At 49.1% G+C, this 16,505-nt stretch overlaps 6 protein-coding genes across 6 annotated transcripts; 3 read left to right on the top strand and 3 right to left on the bottom strand.

Moving 5' to 3' along the window:
• Positions 1–597: 597 nt before the first annotated feature.
• Positions 598–1,746, top strand: V1513DRAFT_432424 (NADP-dependent oxidoreductase domain-containing protein; the record flags this gene model as incomplete). Its single annotated transcript, XM_066896403.1, has 4 exons — positions 598–831; positions 887–1,041; positions 1,105–1,567; positions 1,594–1,746. The coding sequence occupies 4 exons, from the start codon at positions 598–600 to the stop codon at positions 1,744–1,746; spliced, it is 1,005 nt and encodes a 334-aa protein (XP_066752621.1).
• V1513DRAFT_485726 (vacuolar protein 14 C-terminal Fig4p binding-domain-containing protein) lies at positions 1,728–5,190 on the bottom strand. Its single transcript, XM_066900483.1, has 4 exons — positions 5,037–5,190; positions 2,765–4,983; positions 2,521–2,719; positions 1,728–2,462 (listed from the first exon to the last, which is right to left on the bottom strand). The coding sequence occupies exons 1-4, from the start codon at positions 5,038–5,040 to the stop codon at positions 1,858–1,860; spliced, it is 3,027 nt and encodes a 1,008-aa protein (XP_066752620.1). The 5' UTR covers positions 5,041–5,190; the 3' UTR covers positions 1,728–1,857.
• Positions 5,191–5,246: 56 nt separating this feature from the next.
• Positions 5,247–7,518, bottom strand: V1513DRAFT_447747 (uncharacterized protein). Its single transcript, XM_066898433.1, has 2 exons — positions 6,935–7,518; positions 5,247–6,883 (listed from the first exon to the last, which is right to left on the bottom strand). The coding sequence occupies exons 1-2, from the start codon at positions 7,019–7,021 to the stop codon at positions 5,555–5,557; spliced, it is 1,416 nt and encodes a 471-aa protein (XP_066752619.1). The 5' UTR covers positions 7,022–7,518; the 3' UTR covers positions 5,247–5,554.
• A 513-nt stretch (positions 7,519–8,031) lies between these two features.
• V1513DRAFT_447745 (uncharacterized protein) lies at positions 8,032–10,447 on the bottom strand. The gene is made up of 3 exons (XM_066898432.1): positions 10,232–10,447; positions 8,580–10,180; positions 8,032–8,527 (listed from the first exon to the last, which is right to left on the bottom strand). Exons 1-3 carry the CDS (start codon positions 10,250–10,252, stop codon positions 8,401–8,403), a joined length of 1,749 nt encoding a protein of 582 aa, XP_066752618.1. The 5' UTR covers positions 10,253–10,447; the 3' UTR covers positions 8,032–8,400.
• A 208-nt stretch (positions 10,448–10,655) lies between these two features.
• On the top strand, positions 10,656–11,248 carry V1513DRAFT_459358 (uncharacterized protein; the record flags this gene model as incomplete). The annotated part of the gene is made up of 3 exons (XM_066899750.1): positions 10,656–10,681; positions 10,758–11,042; positions 11,125–11,248. The coding sequence occupies 3 exons, from the start codon at positions 10,656–10,658 to the stop codon at positions 11,246–11,248; spliced, it is 435 nt and encodes a 144-aa protein (XP_066752617.1).
• Positions 11,249–12,252: 1,004 nt separating this feature from the next.
• On the top strand, positions 12,253–15,479 carry V1513DRAFT_381547 (hydroxymethylglutaryl-coenzyme A reductase-domain-containing protein; the record flags this gene model as incomplete). The annotated part of the gene is made up of 3 exons (XM_066895076.1): positions 12,253–12,801; positions 12,861–15,132; positions 15,187–15,479. 3 exons carry the CDS (start codon positions 12,253–12,255, stop codon positions 15,477–15,479), a joined length of 3,114 nt encoding a protein of 1,037 aa, XP_066752616.1.
• Positions 15,480–16,505: the final 1,026 nt, after the last annotated feature.

Raw genomic sequence — 16,505 nt, 5'->3', positions numbered from 1 at the left:
TCAGCCGGGCAGCAAGAGAGATAAATGGCATGGAAAGACACAGGTACTATCATGATCAGGGATCAGGAGAAGTGCCATTGGCCACGCCGTAGTACTGAACGTTGTTATCGTCGGTATATGCAAATCCGGAATCGACTAGCATGAGGTAGATCATATAGACTAATTGTGCGTTCGAAAGACCAGTCTCCGTAAGTCCCATTTTCCCACTTTCAGTGTGTGGTGATGGTAATGCCTAGAAGTAAAACTCAGCATTATTTTAGAGATTCCCTCAATGATGGACGAGTTCGGTATAGAGCGTCGTTTACATGTATACGAGTAATGTCATCCGGCGATGGGTGTACTAAACGTCTTCTCTACGCCGGTCCAACGGGGAGGAACTTGGTTTACTCTCCATGACGTAGAAGGCATCAATTGCCGCGAGGGCGCGTTTGGCTTTTTGGCACGCATACCAGCGGTATTTTCAGTGCTTAGCGACGTCAGTTTCATCGACATGACGTGGGGGAAACCAGGCCGACCTGAATAATATCAACTTCTCCCCTCAATTGGCACCGCATTCAGTATCAAATTCGCTCTTTATTCAGTCACTCAAGCCCATCGATGCAACTCGAAATCCTCGGCAATCCTATTGGCCCTGTAGGCTTCGGTCTCATGGGCTTCACTTGGCGTCCCACACTAACACCAGACGATCAAGCCTTCGCCACGATGAAACGCGCCATTGAGCACGGAGCGACTTTTTTCAATGGTGGGGAATTCTATGGCATGCCTGTTCCGACCTTAAATTTGGATTTGATCAATCGGTTTTTCACTAAATATCCCGAGTATGCTGATAAAGTGAGTTATTCTGCGAAGAAGATATAGTGAAGACACATGTTAACGAGGAGTGCAGGTTGTTCTTTCGATTAAAGGCGGTGTGGACTTGAAGATTTTTGCTCCGAATGGCAGCCCTGAATTCGTGCGCGAAAGCGTTGAAAATATCATTAAGCACCTCGGCACCGCGAAGAAACTTGATCTCTTCGAATGCGCCCGCGTCGACAGAAATGTGTAAGACTCATTCCAACAATATTACCGGTTTCGCAATTTCACATACTGATGAGACAAATACAGTCCAATTGAAACGACAGTTGCAGCACTAGGAGAGCTCGTGAAAGAAGGTCTAATAGGCGGCATCTCCCTCTCGGAAGTCAAACCGGAAACAATCCGTCGCGCTGCCGCAGTCCACAAAATCTCTGCCGTCGAAATCGAATACTCGCTTTGGTCAACCGAAGCCCGGGATCTCGGCGTCCTCTCCACCAGCGCGGAGCTAGGAATCCCCGTGATCGCATACTCTCCTCTTGGTCGTGGGTTTTTAACTGGCCAGATTCGCTCAAGAAAGGATTTCAACGAAGACGATTATAGACTCCATTTCGAACGATATTCAGAGGAAAATTTTGCAGTGAATTTGCAGCTTGTGGATGAAATTACGAAACTCGCGCAAAAGAAAGGCATAAAACCTTCTCAACTAGCCATTTCATGGATTAAGAAGCACGAGGATGTTATTCCTGGCCTACATATCATTCCGATTCCCGGGGTACGACAGTCGAACGAGTTGACGAGAATTTGGCGCTGGTTGAACCATTGACGGATGACGAGTTTGCGGAGATCGGAGCGATTTTGGACAAGATCGAGATTAAGGGTGGGCGCTATTTCAAGCACCATGAAAACCTTTTGTGGGTTGAATGTTCGTATGCTCGGTTGACGTTTGCGTAGAATTGGGAACAATTTAGTACTTTGTTAGCATAATGCCAAAAGATGTCATAAAGGACACACGTAATAATATAACGCTATACTCTCTACTCCTAAGTCAAGTCAAATAGAAAATCACCGCGCTCTATTCCTAAATATTCTACCTTCCCTCCCAGCAACCGGACCACTCGCGCCGTTCGCATTATTACCCATCGCACCACTGCCAACCCCGGAATTGCCAATAGACTTATTTCCTGACATGAACGACAACGCAGACCGATGATGATGCGCCTGCTGCGTAGCTGGCGTCGGCACAGTCTGCTGCGCAGCAGCACCGCTCTGCGCGCCAGGACGTATGCCATTCTTTAGATCCGACCCTTGCGACTTGGCCGTGCCAGTGCCTGCCTGCGCCTGCCGCCGGAGTCGTTCATGCCGCATTTGTACGGTACGAAATTTATCCTGGAGGTCGTTCCACCGGGCCTCGTCGATCCGGCCCTTAAATTTGTTGTATACTTGTTTCGCGGTGTTTGAGCCCGTGCTGGACGTTGTGGAGGCCGAGGCTGTGGACGAGATCATCGCAGTTGGCGGCACGATGTGCAAATATCCAATTGCCGACACCGAGTTGAGCCTATTTCGCAATGTAGCGAATGCGGAAGATTGCGGAAGGAGCATGAGAAGGCCGTATAAACATCTATATAGGAACGGGTACTTTTCTGGTTCAAGGAGCTGAAGACGGAGGTCTGTTGTTCTTGATTAGTACTGCAATCATACTGCGCACTTGTGAATATGAAGACCTACAGGTGAAGACGGGGGACTCAAGGAGCTGGATAAGTTTGTCAACTTGGATCAGCAATGTGACGGTAATCTCCAAATCCGCGAATATCTGCAAGAGATGGAATGCTTGCTCGTACGCCTGCGCTAGCAAACACAGCGAAAATGTTGCGACAGCGTTATGACACCACGACCGGAAGAGCGAGACAAAGAAGTTCGTGCCGTCCTATTCCCGTTAGCAAGGTTGAAAACCCATACCAAAAACTCATACCTTCGTATCAAGATTCCGTAACCGTCGTCGTAAACCCTGCAATTCCGGGGCAGTAATCAAATTATTGTTCAAATTCTGAATCATGATACTCGCAAACTCGACATCATCCTCCTTCTCCAAAATTTCCGCCAACGTCCGATATATCCTCTCTGGATTTAAACTCACACATAGCTGGCGAATAATCAAATTTCCTCGCGTCTCCAACAACTTCCGGTCGGTACTGAACAAAGACAGCAAATTCAACATAAAGGAGGCAAAATAATCGTCGTCAGAATTGTACGAGATTTGTGCGAGGAGCTGGAGATCCTTCGTCACGACCAAATCACTAGAGTCTGACAGTGTTTTGAGAAGGGCAGGGAACGTGCCGTCGTTGATGGCCAAGATCTTGCGGGAGGCATTTTTGTGAAGCATAATGAGCCAGTCGAGAGCCGCCACCCTCGTTTCTTCGCGCTCGTTGAGGAAATGCAGTGTCAGCGCATTTACTGTCGCAGGGTAGTCTAGTAGTAGCTCCATTTTGGATGCCGAAGTTCTCGAACCCTCCTCTTGTGCGAACTCGGCATTCAAATTCGGGGATGTCACTGTGGATGGCGAGGTTGTGGACGTGAGTTTGCTCATGATACTCTCATCATCTCTAACGCGCACGCGATCAGTTGACAGAGACCGCCGGCTAATAGGAGCAGGTGGAGACATACTCCGGCTAGCAGTCGGCGAAATACTTCTTACAGCAGCGAGTCCCGGTCTCGGCGGCGGGAGCGACGGCGTCGGAGGTAGTGATTCGACCGCCTCGTCATCCGGACCGCGCTTCGCCTCCTCGGGAACTGCGTCGGGAAGTGACATTATGAGCTGCATGAGATCGTTGTTTACCTTTTCGGCCGCTTGACGCAATTGACCATTATCATGGGCCATAGTCGGCAACAAAAGCGACAAAAATCTCGGAACAAAGGGCAATAGATCATCCGGCGAGATCTCGAAGAAGCTCTCTATCCACTTCAACACTGTCAATTGGATCTCCTGTTCGGTCGAGTCCAAATGAGACAGTAAAATGTCGATCACTTTGGCGAAGTCGACCTTCACGTCTTGACCCGGTAAATAGACCCCCTCTGAGATGGCGGCGGCCATATTGAAATTCGACATCGCTGCATCGTTCTCGTCAATATCGTCGATATCCGGTCGTCCATTATCCCTATCGTTACCTCCACCACTAACCGGCACCCCTTCTTCAGTTACAAACTCTTCTGCAAGCGATTCCGTCTCAGCCACGTCCGCTGATACCGACGGGTAACTCTCGCCATCGGCTTTTGTCACCGAAACATCATTCGTGGCCCGCACCGCGTTCTGAGCTTTAATCTCGCTCACAGCTCGTTTCAATTCCGATATCCTCTTAATCTCATTCAAAAACCCATCCAACGCGCCCTGCGTCGCAACCCGCACATCCACATTCGTATCACTCAAAAAATTTAACAATCCGCCGATGACCTCTGGCAGATAACTCACCAATTCCAAATCCGGGATCGAGTCCAGCAGTGTGATCCAGGAGACGAGGAACATACGCGTGAACGGGTTAATCACGTAGATCCGATCTGTTAGCAATGGGATAAATCTCGCCAATGAGAATGCAGGCTCATTTGACGGGTCCTGCACTGGTTCGTGCGCGAGTACTGGCTTCGTAGGATCGTTCTCCTCTGCAGCTGGATCTGGTAGAGGTTCAGTTGCTGCGTGAATAACCGAAACATATGTCGCCGCCTTCTCAGCGACAATGTCCTTAATCAGCCGATCGAGCAAATCTGCGCCATTTTTGACTGTCAACTCCGAATCCGCGGCCAATCTACACAACGCATCAAAGATCTCATTGAAATACAACAATATCTCCCCTTTTGCGACTTTGGCAATATTGTACATGCTCTCGCACGCATAATACCGCACGCGGGCGTCTTGATCGCCAAAACACGCTAGAACAGGCGGAATGATATCCTCGAGGTACTCAGCAACATGCGGGCCCAGCGCGATCGCAGATGCCGCGAGACCTATGAGACCGCCGTTACGCGCATTGGGCTGGTGCACAGCATATGCGAAATCATGGCAGAGCTGGTCGACAATTGTCCGGATTTTGGCGTCGTCGCCGTCTTCGACGCATTGGCGAATGCATTTCTCGAGCTCGAGGGCCGCCGCTTTGCGTTTTTCATACAGTCGGTCATTGAGACCGCGTTGGACCTCTTTGTCTGGACGGCGTTAGTGGAGAAAGCAATGCATATGAAGCAACGTGATATAGTACTCATTCTGTCAATCAAATCGCTAATAATAACTAAGAATACAAGGCTCAAAGAATGATGACGCAAGCGACTAGTTGATATGCCATTGTCCAACGGACGTCTTGATGCCAGCAAAAGCAATTAATCCCACATGTAAACCACTACAACACGGATGTTAGGGTTTGCGTTTTTATGTATGACAATCCGACGCGTCAGGTAAATGGAGAATTCCATTTGCACAGAAGGAAAAAATAAATTAAAAAATGTTGCTCAACTATTCCCATAAAATATACATATACATAATAATAAACATTATCGTAGTATACAGCTTAAAATATACAGCAATAATTGCAATCTATGATATAATGAAACCCACAATAAACTTGAATACCTTGTAATCGATAATACCGATACATTCTTAATACGAATCATCACACATGAGGTGCCTAAATAAACAATGACTCCAGATATGACCTACCACGATAACATCATCGTATACGCCGAATAGTACTCCGAAAGTTAAAGAAATGAGATAACGAAGTTAAGGGAGCAGCGACCCGCCCACCTCCATGACACTGTAGCGGTTCGACGGCCCGCTAGTCGTACCAGAACCACCGGCAGCCACACTTGTTGGAGAGTTCTCTGAGGCGGGTAATTGGTCGAAACTCAGCCGTCTTCGAGCAGGCGTGATGGTCGGCGTCCTATTATGCCACGGCACCTGTGCGGGAGATGGCGTGAAGATATTATTTACGTAGTCAGAGAAGTTGAATCCCTGGGACGGAGTATGTGGCGCTGCGGACGTGGAGCCATTGAGAAGAGGCGTGCCGAACGGGATGCCACCACTATGTCGCTGGTTAGACGGAGGCGTCGCTAGAAGAGTGGACGAGTTGAGTACAGAAGATTGGTTGTGATGGAGGGGGGTGGTGACAAATGACGAGCGCTGGGCAGGCGAAGGCGACGTAGCGAGAAACATCAGTAAATCAGCGCCTTCCTCTCCTGTCCTCGGGAAACCCTGAGCTAAGTTGCCATTCGAGCCCGCCTTGCCGTCGTTGTCGGCGATAGAGAATGTCCGCCGGGGAGGCGTCCGCGGCGGGCTGGATTGGTGCGGTAACGTACTGCCGCCCATGCTGGTTGTCGAAGCCGACGAGACAGCGGACATTGTTGACGCCTGTGAGGCCACGCTGCTTCTTTTCCGGCGTTGTTGCTTCAGGTTGCCGTTTTGACTATGTGTGCGACCATGTCTTAACTTCGCGGGACTGCCGTTTGGGAGCTGCTGCAATGGCGGAGGAGGAGGAGGCGGTGGCAAGCTAGGCTGCAGAATATGATGGTTGTGGTCGAAGGAAGACGGATATCGGGTCATATTACTGGACGCAATGCCAGGATAGACAGGCGATGACTGACTTAGACGCAAGGCCGCGGATCCATAGTGTGCACTGCTATCAGGAAATCTGTGTATCATGTCGTGGTCTTCGTCTTCGTCGTCTTGTGCACCAGATTTCCATGGTGTGAAGTTCGTCACGGCAGTCTTGTGGTCATGAGAGAGCGTCCGGGCGCGTTTCCGAGCTGCCGCGCTTCTGTTTGAAGCTCCTTGCTTTCGACCTGGCAAAGACGATGATGGTGGTCCCAGTTTCGGCAAGCTCGCACCCAGCAGTGCCGGCGGCGGCAGACTCGCGCTCACACTTGACTGCTTAATCGGCGACGACAACGCATAAGCCGTACCCGCGATAATCTGTCCCGACACTGACGAGGACCTCCGCCTGGCGGCTTCTTCAGCGACGCGTGGCTCTATGGCGTCAAGGTCAAGATTTTCCCAGCCACGCTTGGTCTTGTAGCTCGCGAGGGCCAAACGATTCTTGAGTTGGCGAGTAATCTGGAGGACTTTAGCGCTAGATCAGTATCAGGTTGTGATGGAAGCACTTACCCGGGAAATTTTCGCTCGTTGGAGGACTACCTTCTCGATGGCCTCCACGCGCTTCGCGTCCATCCAGGACGAGGTCGCGGGACTCATAATGTGAGAGAGCTGCGAGTGAAAACCAGATCGAGTCGAGAACGAGGTCGGCCGAAGTGAGAAGACGTAGTGAAATGAATTGTGATGGGGATGTGCCAGAGGTGAAGCTAGAGAACGGCAAAAATGCAAATTGCAAAGGGCAACGGGTGGAGCGCGAACGCAGGGGGGAGCTTATTTTGGAAGTCTAAGCAATCACGACTCCTGTTCAGGCTAGCGGCACCCCTGTCTTGTCATCAAAAGCTGTAATGTTATATATACTCAAGTAGTATATATATTAGATTATATACCAGATATTTTGCAATTCATATGATTGTAGAGGGATATCGCGCATTATTCAGGGCACTTCTGGTGAGTATGGCACGCAACGCTCGTCCGACCTCTGTGCTACAATTGCGCGAGGTTCAAGAATTACCCCTAGGAAAGGACGGAATCCCTAGGGGGTGAAATAGATGAGAAAGGATCATAGATATTGAGGAATGACAGATCGTTTGGATCTGACTGCGCTATTCACTTAATGGAAAAGAATACGTCTACCGAGATATGCGCTCCAGAATAAGGGGTACGCGCGCTCTGTCAGACCAATTCGGACTACGCATATCTTTATCATATCGCGATGCCATACACCGCTCTATATTGATTTGCCCTATATGCTGTCTTTACTTATTACTTCCGTAATTTCAATTTATATCCGTATTCTACATATGGCTCCACCAAGCCATGCTGTGCTTTCACGACAGGCAGGCGTCCACGGCGAAAAGCGCCACCACCCATTCGGTAACATCTCTCCTATACCATAACAACCCCCCTGCATAAGATCACCGGACCTTGTCAAATCAGGAATTCACCACATCCAATAAATAATGCGCCGAACATAACATTATCACTCGATATTGCAATGCCGTTTTCGTTACGAATATAATCGGGTTACCCGGCCTATTTACGCGTTCGCGACGCGTCCTCGGGCATTATACGCACTAATGGCGTTCTTACGACGTCACGATGTTAATTGTCTGTAGTCGGAAGATGATCAGCCTGACAACGGAACCCGTACCAGATACGCATATTTGCCAGAGCATACGCAGGTCTCTACTGACATCTGTTCTATGCTACGTACTACAGTGGTTGCACTATTATAGCCAAACTGCAATAAAACTCACGACCTCTGTAATCATGTGCAAATCTTTTGAATTAGACGTCAACAAAGTTCGGGAAAATGACAGAAACGTATTAAACATGTAGACCCTCTTAAATACTCAATTGAAAGAGGACATTTTGAATTAGATTGACAATAACCAAACGAAGCTACGAATATGAATTAATTATGCACCGCTTTTACATCAATCAATTCACGTCGTCATAGTTATATACCGCATGTCTTTCTATCTCGTGCGAATAATACCTGCTGCGACAAGTAGCTGGATTTTCTTCCGCACTTCAGGGTTCTTCATGTGGTCGTTCAGCGCGGCTGGGTTCTCTCTCGCCTGGCCAAGAATCGATTGCATCACACTACTCACGTTAGCAATATTCTTTGCATCTCACAGCTAAGGGGACTACTTACGGATCCTGCAAGATTGCCACGACCTCCGGATCCTTGCTGATTCGCTCCATGGTCTGTTCCTCTGTCTCGCCCTCCTGGGCCTGGAACCGAGCAGAAAGTGCCTTTGAGCGCAAGGTCTCGATCTCGGAATAATTCTCATGCTTGGTATCTTTCTCTGACGCGTCGTTGAGCGTCTCGATGCATTTTGTATATTCCCGCATAGTGAAATACGCATTTGCTTTCCGGATATACGCGCGAATAAAGTTCGGGTCCTTCGCGATCGCCATATCGCAATCCTTTACGGCCTCTGGGAATGACAACAACTTGACATAGGCAGCCGCGCGATTACTGTATCCACGCGCGTCGCCAGGAGCGCGCTTGATCATCTCGGTATATGCCTTGACCGCGCCCGGCCAGTCTGCGGCCTTGAACAACGCGTTTCCTTCCTCACGCGCTTTCTCCGCCTTCTCGGGGTCGATGTAAGCCTCGACATCCTTCTGCATCTTCTCCTTCTCTACTGCTCGGAGTTTCATAAGCACGTCCGGCGTTCGGTGCTCTGTGAGAGACCGGTTGTAATACTCGATGGACCGATCGAGATCTCCGAGTTTGTGGTATGCAGTACCGATACGACCAAACGACTTCGCTATTACTTTGTAATCCGTCCGGAGCGAGCGGCCCTCCTCGATTGCCCTTTCACATGTTTTGATGCATCCTTCCAGATCACCCTTTTCGAACTCCGCTGCGGCAAGATTATTGAGGTATGTCACGTCCTGCCAGAGATCCCACGCCTTTTCGTAGTGCTCGATGGCCGCGTCGAAGTTGCGGGTCTTGTATTCCTTATTGCCTTTCGCCTTCTCTTCTTCTGCCTTGGCCTTCTTCTTCGTGTCTTCGTCCTCTTCTTTTAACTCGTCCTTGACTGGTGGCTCTTTGGCTTTGGATGATGATGATGACGATGGTGATGACGACGACGGCGCTGGCTTCGATGCATCAGGCATGGGTGTATCTTTTGCCTCCTCAGCGTTGGTTCCACCATTCGGCATGGTAATATCGATCCCGAGCAATACGGCCATGACCTGCATAATCCTCGGATCTGACATCATCTCCTGAGTCGCTGCCGCCGGGTTCTGCTGGATCCGCTTCAGCTTCTCAATAAACCCTGGATCAGCAAGGTAGGCGCTCGTCTTCGGACTCGCCGCCAACTTTGCCCATATATTCCTATCATTAAACATGCCCCCCAAACCCATATCGGGAGTGGTCCCATCCTGCGCGGCTTCATTTGCAATCGCCTCGTCAACAGACTTCAATCCGCTCTTCGCCTGTGCATTATTGGGATCAAGCTTCAACGCCTCTTCGTACGCGTCCCGAGCACCGACCAAATCACCTTGTCCATGCAACGCGGCTGCCTTGCGCGTGTACCCCTTAACCCACGTCGGCGAGATCTTGATGCATTCTTCTGCGTCCTTCAACGCGTTCTCGAAATCTTTCTTGGAAGCGTACGACCCGGATCGGTTGGAGTAAAGAATATGGTTCGGTGCCGACGAGGCTTCGATCGCTTTTGTGAAGGCAGCGATAGCGTCGTCGTATTGCTTCTTTGCGAAGAAGTCGTTGCCTTGTGCTTTGTACTGTGACAATTTGTTAGTAATACTGGAAGAAGTATACGTTGACAGACATACCTGATCCGCTTCAGATGCCATTGTGTATTAATTGATCGTGTACGGTCAAAAACTATTCAGCGCAAAGTTTCCTCTTGTAAAATATAAAAGTGTGCGGATAAAGTAAATGCTGTGAGTGATTGCCGACCAGCTGAAGTCTATGCTTGGTCTCGAGACCGCCGAAAAGCTTGAAAGTTCCAGAAACATGGACGCAATGCCTGCGTATTCGTCGTATCGTTTCCGCGGTTGTGGATCACGTGAGCAGCGTTCAATTCAGTCCGCAGTAGGTAACGAGATCGATCGGCCATATGTTCATCATATGTTCATCAGCAGCGGACTCAAGCTATGTATACTATGCTCCATAAGAATTTGATCTGGTAACGATCTGGGATATTATTTGGACTGCCGCGGTGACGATAATAAGACTGCGAGAATTCTGTTCACAATGTCGGATCTGGTGTCTGATATTCAGTATGTTCCCTCCGAATCAGCTTTCTAAAGAGCTGTATATATCTATCTACCACTGAAATTAAATTGACACAACCAGGAACCAGGCCGTCTACATCCCATACGGCTATCAAACCCCTAGTTTCCCATCCCTCCGATGGCCGAATGGTCCCCAGATGCAAACAACTTACTACCTATACTACCATTACGACATTTGGCGGTTCACACTCTTTTGGACACTAATCCTATATGGTGTTGTGCATGCTGTGGCGGGAATATGGGCCGCATTGATGAACCGACGGCTGAAAAGCGGCTTGATAATAGCTGTGTATTTATTCGTTGGCTTGATTGAAGCATTGATAAGTGCGAGTATCATTGGCGCTATGTAAGTTTTCTTGATTTGTTTGTGTCGTCGTCGTCGTCGTCGTCGTCGTCGTCGTGGATGGCAGTTGGCTGATGAGATGCAGATTAGGATTGATTTACAGTGCAGGGTCGTTTACGATGTCGACGTGGATTCCGTTTATATGGGCTGTTGTACAGATCTTGACGATGATCATGATGTCCTATTCGATGTCATCTGTCGTGATGTGACAAGCACAGTGTTGTAGCAATAGACTGTGTTATTTAGGAGTTGGTTGATTGATATCTAGGAGGCATTGCAGGCGTTATGGGACTCGTTTTGACTGGAAATACATTATAATGATGATAATGATGATAACACTCGACTGCTGGTTGTGAAAAATGTGCGGCGGCTATTATCGGAGCCTAGTATTACAATTAATCGCTCCGTGTGTGTATAGTGTGTCTATAGTACAATATTAGTTGGTTCGGCTGAGAACTGCTTAGAGTTGGGTGTGTTTATAGGCCGTGACTGTTACACAACAACCGACGTTGACTATCTTGGACGACGATACCCGTCCTGTATCGGCTAACAGTTCTGCCCGTTAGCATATCAATGTGAATGATAGCTAGGATATAAATAATATCTCTTTAGAGTTGGAGCTTGCCAAGTTAGATTGCTACATCGCCAGCTATATGTGCGCCTTGATACGAGTTGGTATGGGTTAGTCAAATTTACAGCGCAATAAGTCAAAACATCACACACGATATGTATTTATTGCTAATTATATCCAATAAAATCCCGCATACATTCCTGATAGGTCGTCTGATTACGACATGCTGAACAAAGGAAAAGCGGGAATAACCCATTCTCGTATTCGCAACTCTCGACGGAACACTAAGTTAAGTAGTGTAAAGTGGAGCCGCGGTTGGCAAAATGTGATCCGAGGCATGTCGAAACCGAATACGACCTGTAGGCTGAGTCAGCGCGTTGTGTAGGCTTATGTAAGCATGTGTGGTCTGCTTAGTTAACAAGCGAGACCCTGGACAGTTTAGTTGTCTTGTGTCTGTCACCAGCACAACTGCGGCGGTCACCGACGCTTCCCTCGCTCCCTTCGACGCCGCTCCTTCGCCGCTCATTTTACTACCTTTCGCCTCGCCCCTTTGTCTATCGTTAATTGGTCACTCTATCGCCAGGCTAGTCTTGACCGGGCTAATTGTGCCGTGCGTCTGCTCCTGTTGCTACTCTTGCGAAAATGACGAAGTTCCTCGCGCGTGTCCTCGCAAACATTGCGCGTCCATCGTCGACCCACCCAATCCACACGATCGTTTTCCTCGCCCTCATCGCCTCCACCGGCTACCTCTCCATCCTCAACATTTCCGTCCCGCACTCGGCCGAACAACTTGCGCCCTCACATCTCTACCGCTCTGCCTCCCCCGACGCCGACGCCGACTGGAAGCCAGTCGACGACCCAACAAAGTTCCCCACCGCCGCTCACTACGCCTTCGTCAAGCTCCGTTTCAACGATGGCGACGTCCCTTTGCCAACTATAAACAACTCCGTCGCCTCACCCGCTGACCCCACTGAGCGCGGTGTCCTTATCCCTTACGCTGAACTCAAGTCCTGGACTGAGTCGGTCCGCGAGCTGTCTCCGGCTGCCACGGTCACGGATGACGATGGCTTTTCCAGGGCTGTAGACAGCGCGCCTTCTGGATGGGTCTGGCACATGTCCAATACCAGACGTGGATTTGCTTGGCTAGAGTGGTTCAAGTTTAGCTACTCTCGGTTCATGCAGCAATTGAAGGTGAGAAAATTTCTATGACTGACTACATTTGGGAAGTAGTCGTATTGATAATGGTTTAGAGTGCGGAGACTTTTGACGTCGCCATCATGGGACTGGCGTACGCAGCTATGTACCTCACATTCCTCGCTTTGTTCCTCTCCATGAGAAAACTCGGCTCGAATATTTGGCTTGCCGCAACGGTTATCATGTCGTCTTCCTTCGCTTTCTTGTTCGCGCTCGTTACGACCTCCTACATGGGCGTACCGATCAACATGGTCTTGCTCTCAGAAGGCCTCCCATTTCTCGTCGTCACCATCGGTTTCGAGGCTCAAATAAACTTGACCAAGGCAGCGCTCAAGTCCACCAACAAGCCGCATATTGGCGACGTTGTCCGTGCTGTCGAGGAAGTCGGTCCCAAGATTTTGTTGGACTACGCTATTGAAATGCTCGTCTTTGTCGCCGGTGCGAGTAGTGGTGTTGGCGGGCTCCGACAGTTTTGCTTCCTTAGTGTGTGGATCTTGGTGTATGATGCCATTATGCTCTTTACATTTTATGTCGCGATTCTCAGCATCAAGGTCGAGTTCAATCGTATCAAACGCCACGTTTCCATCCGCAAGGCATTAGAGGAGGACGGTGTCTCGTACCGAGTCGCTGAGAGTGTTGCGGAGAGTGTGGAAGAAAGCGAGGTTCAGAACGTCGGCGAGACAGTATTGTTTGGGAAGACCTTCAAGGACTCTTCTATCTCGCGCTTCAAGACGTTTATGGTCATCGGCTTCATCTTACTCAATCTGTTCAACTTGTCCACTGCGCCATTTCGCGACCAGCCGAGCGCAATTAGCGTCGATCCGTATAAGGTGCGCCCCTGGCTTGCCTCTCTACCCGCCATGTTCCCGCTCGAGAGTTTCGTCGTGACCGTGCTGCCTCCGATGGATTACTACTTCATGCCAAAGTCTACCGTGTTTGAGAACACGGTTCTTTCCATTTTTGAGTTTTGGAGTCGGACCATCGGCGATCCTGTTCTGTCCAAATGGGTGGCTGTTGTTCTGGCTGTCAGCGTCGGGCTGAACATGTATCTTTTCAAGGCTTCTCAGGCTAGCGGACATGCCCCTCAAGTTGAGATTGTCGAGAAAATTATCGAAGTTCCTCAACCTCACGTGCTCAACCTTTCCGGCAGTTCATCGACTACGACTACCTCCTCCAGCTCCTCCTACGAACAGGATTCTGACGACGGATTAGTTGAGTTCAGTATAAAACCGAAGCAGAGGCCACTGCCAGTTGAGGAAGCTGTCGCAATGGTCAAAGCCGGTCGCACCAAGGAGCTCCTGGATGAAGACGTCATCTCGCTCACAAAATCCGGCAAGATACCGCTCTATGCCCTGGAGAAGCAACTTGGCGACTGCACCCGCGCCGTGCATATTCGTCGAGCTGTTATCTCCCGCTCGATGGAAGACGGTACACTTGAGAAGTCCAATTTGCCCTACCTTCACTATGATTTTAGCCGTGTTTTGGGCGCGTGCTGCGAGAATGTCATTGGATACATGCCTATTCCGGTCGGTATTGCGGGTCCGCTAATTATTGATGGCAAGCAGTATTACATCCCCATGGCTACCACAGAGGGCTGCTTAGTCGCGTCGACTATGCGTGGCTGTAAGGCTATGAACGCAGGTGGAGGTGTCGTCACCGTTCTCACTCAGGATGGCATGACTCGCGGACCATGCGTGGCCTTCCCAAGTCTTGCTCGTGCGGGAGCGGCGAAGTTGTGGTTGGATTCTGAGGAGGGCCAGAGAGTTATGAAGAAAGCTTTTGATTCAACTTCACGATTCGCGCGACTGAGCTCACTCAAGACGGCTATTGCTGGCACTATGCTTTTCGTCCGATTTCGAACCACGACCGGCGACGCTATGGGTATGAACATGATTTCTAAAGGCGTTGAGCATGCATTGAACGTAATGGTGGAGAGCGCCGGTTTCCCTGACATGGAAGTCATTGCAGTCTCGGGAAATTACTGTACAGACAAGAAGCCGGCCGCTATTAACTGGATCGAGGGACGTGGCAAGAGTGTTGTCGCCGAAGCCATGATCCCAGGCGACGTCGTCCGGTCTGTGCTCAAGAGCGACGTCGACGCACTGGTCGAGCTCAATGTCAGCAAGAATCTCGTTGGTAGCGCAATGGCTGGCTCGGTTGGTGGGTTTAATGCGCACGCGGCGAATGTTGTGACGGCGATTTATCTCGCGACAGGGCAAGATCCTGCGCAGAATGTCGAGAGCTCAAATTGTATTACGCTCATGAAAAACGTCGGTGGCAATCTGCAGATCTCGGTTTCCATGCCGTCTATCGAAGTGGGCACCATTGGTACGTATTTTTACTAGATCTCCCTGTCTTGCACACGCGTTCTAATTTTTTCAGGCGGTGGTACCGTTCTGGAACCGCAATCATCCATGCTTGACCTCCTCGGCGTTCGCGGCCCACACCCAACAAATCCCGGCGACAACGCCCGCCAACTCGCGAAGATAGTGGCGGCAGGCGTGCTCGCCGGAGAACTATCACTCTGCTCTGCCCTTGCAGCCGGCCACCTCGTCCAGTCCCACATGATACATAACCGATCCCAACCTAGTACACGCGCGGCGACTCCCGCTGCACCGTCCATGGCTCAAGTCACGCGGTTGAAGCAGGGTGCGCAGATTTGCATTTCGCCATAGTTGACTTCGACGATATCCAACAGTTATAGATAGCGCAGTAAAGTCATCATTATGAATCATAAATGCGCCGGAAAATATTTGACCAGAAAAAGAAAAGTTATCGGATTGGAAAAGAAACAGAGTCGGAAATTATGGCGTTTTTGCTTTGTCCTTGGTTTCGTTTCGTTGAATTGTAACCACACCATATCAGACGATATTATTCTTCACCTCATCTATAGACTTGTTACTCTTTCAGTGGTTTCAATATTATGCATTCATGGTAGGGTTATTATGCGAGTTTTGTGGGTTCGTTTAGTATCCTCTATAATTATCTAATCATGCATTCGCTCCTTTTTGTGTTTTTGTACTATTGTTGTATTGTCGTTGGTGCGTTGATGTGTTGTTACCGTTGTTGTTTGCCGTTGTTACTGTCGTCGTTGTTATGTTATGTTATGTTGTGTTGTTGTTGTTGTCGTTGTTGTTATTGTTGTTGTTGATGTTGGTTGATGTTGTTGTGCTGTTCTGTATTGTTAGCTATTATTTCGATTGGCTTTGTAGTTTATGTAATTTATATTTCTATCTACAAATATTCAGCCAGTTTTTAGCATATCCATTGTGTATATAATATGTAAAAGCCATGGAAGTTTGTTTTCATTGTTTGACAACGGAATATTCGTAAATTCTTATAATCTTCGTCCATTTTTCTACATATTGGCAACAAATTTTAATTTTGTTTTTGAGATTCATGACCATTTAGCTCCTAAAGGGGTACCCTTGGATACCCGAGAGGGCTTGTGTTTTTATCTGAAGGCAATTCTACTTGGACTGGCATCTACAAGGTAACTGACTGGCTGCGATATATGAGACCAAATCGGTTACAATAGCTTCTACTGCGTGGAAGGAATGACAGCAGTTTGCTTTGGTCTTAAAGAAGACTCATCTGGTGCTTATTTCTGCGTTTGGAAGCTCGGATGAGTAGGCTAGTTGAGAGTATCTCATGCTGGGCTGGTCCCAGACAGAGGGACGGGATGACGCTCACAAAACCAA

This window comes from Lipomyces chichibuensis (genome assembly GCF_038497645.1).
Source record: "Lipomyces chichibuensis strain CBS 12929 unplaced genomic scaffold V1513scaffold_24, whole genome shotgun sequence".
Classification (NCBI taxonomy): domain Eukaryota; kingdom Fungi; phylum Ascomycota; class Lipomycetes; order Lipomycetales; family Lipomycetaceae; genus Lipomyces; species Lipomyces chichibuensis.
This window is presented reverse-complemented; position numbering and strand designations above follow the sequence as displayed.

Bases quoted from the DNA above. Each gene is read 5' to 3' on its own strand.
- V1513DRAFT_485726 (XM_066900483.1), bottom strand. The intron at 2,720-2,764 runs GTATGAGTTTTT...TAACGGGAATAG, and splicing joins TACGGAATCTTGATACGAAG to GACGGCACGAACTTCTTTGT. The intron at 2,463-2,520 runs GTAGGTCTTCAT...CAAGAACAACAG, and splicing joins TGAGTCCCCCGTCTTCACCT to ACCTCCGTCTTCAGCTCCTT.
- V1513DRAFT_447747 (XM_066898433.1), bottom strand. From the start codon at position 7,021: ATGAGTCCCGCGACCTCGTCCTGGATGGACGCGAAGCGCGTGGAGGCC. The intron at 6,884-6,934 runs GTAAGTGCTTCC...AAAGTCCTCCAG, and splicing joins AACGAGCGAAAATTTCCCGG to ATTACTCGCCAACTCAAGAA.
- V1513DRAFT_447745 (XM_066898432.1), bottom strand. From the start codon at position 10,252: ATGGCATCTGAAGCGGATCAG. The intron at 10,181-10,231 runs GTATGTCTGTCA...AAATTGTCACAG, and splicing joins TGGCATCTGAAGCGGATCAG to TACAAAGCACAAGGCAACGA. The intron at 8,528-8,579 runs GTAAGTAGTCCC...TAACGTGAGTAG, and splicing joins GTGGCAATCTTGCAGGATCC to TGTGATGCAATCGATTCTTG.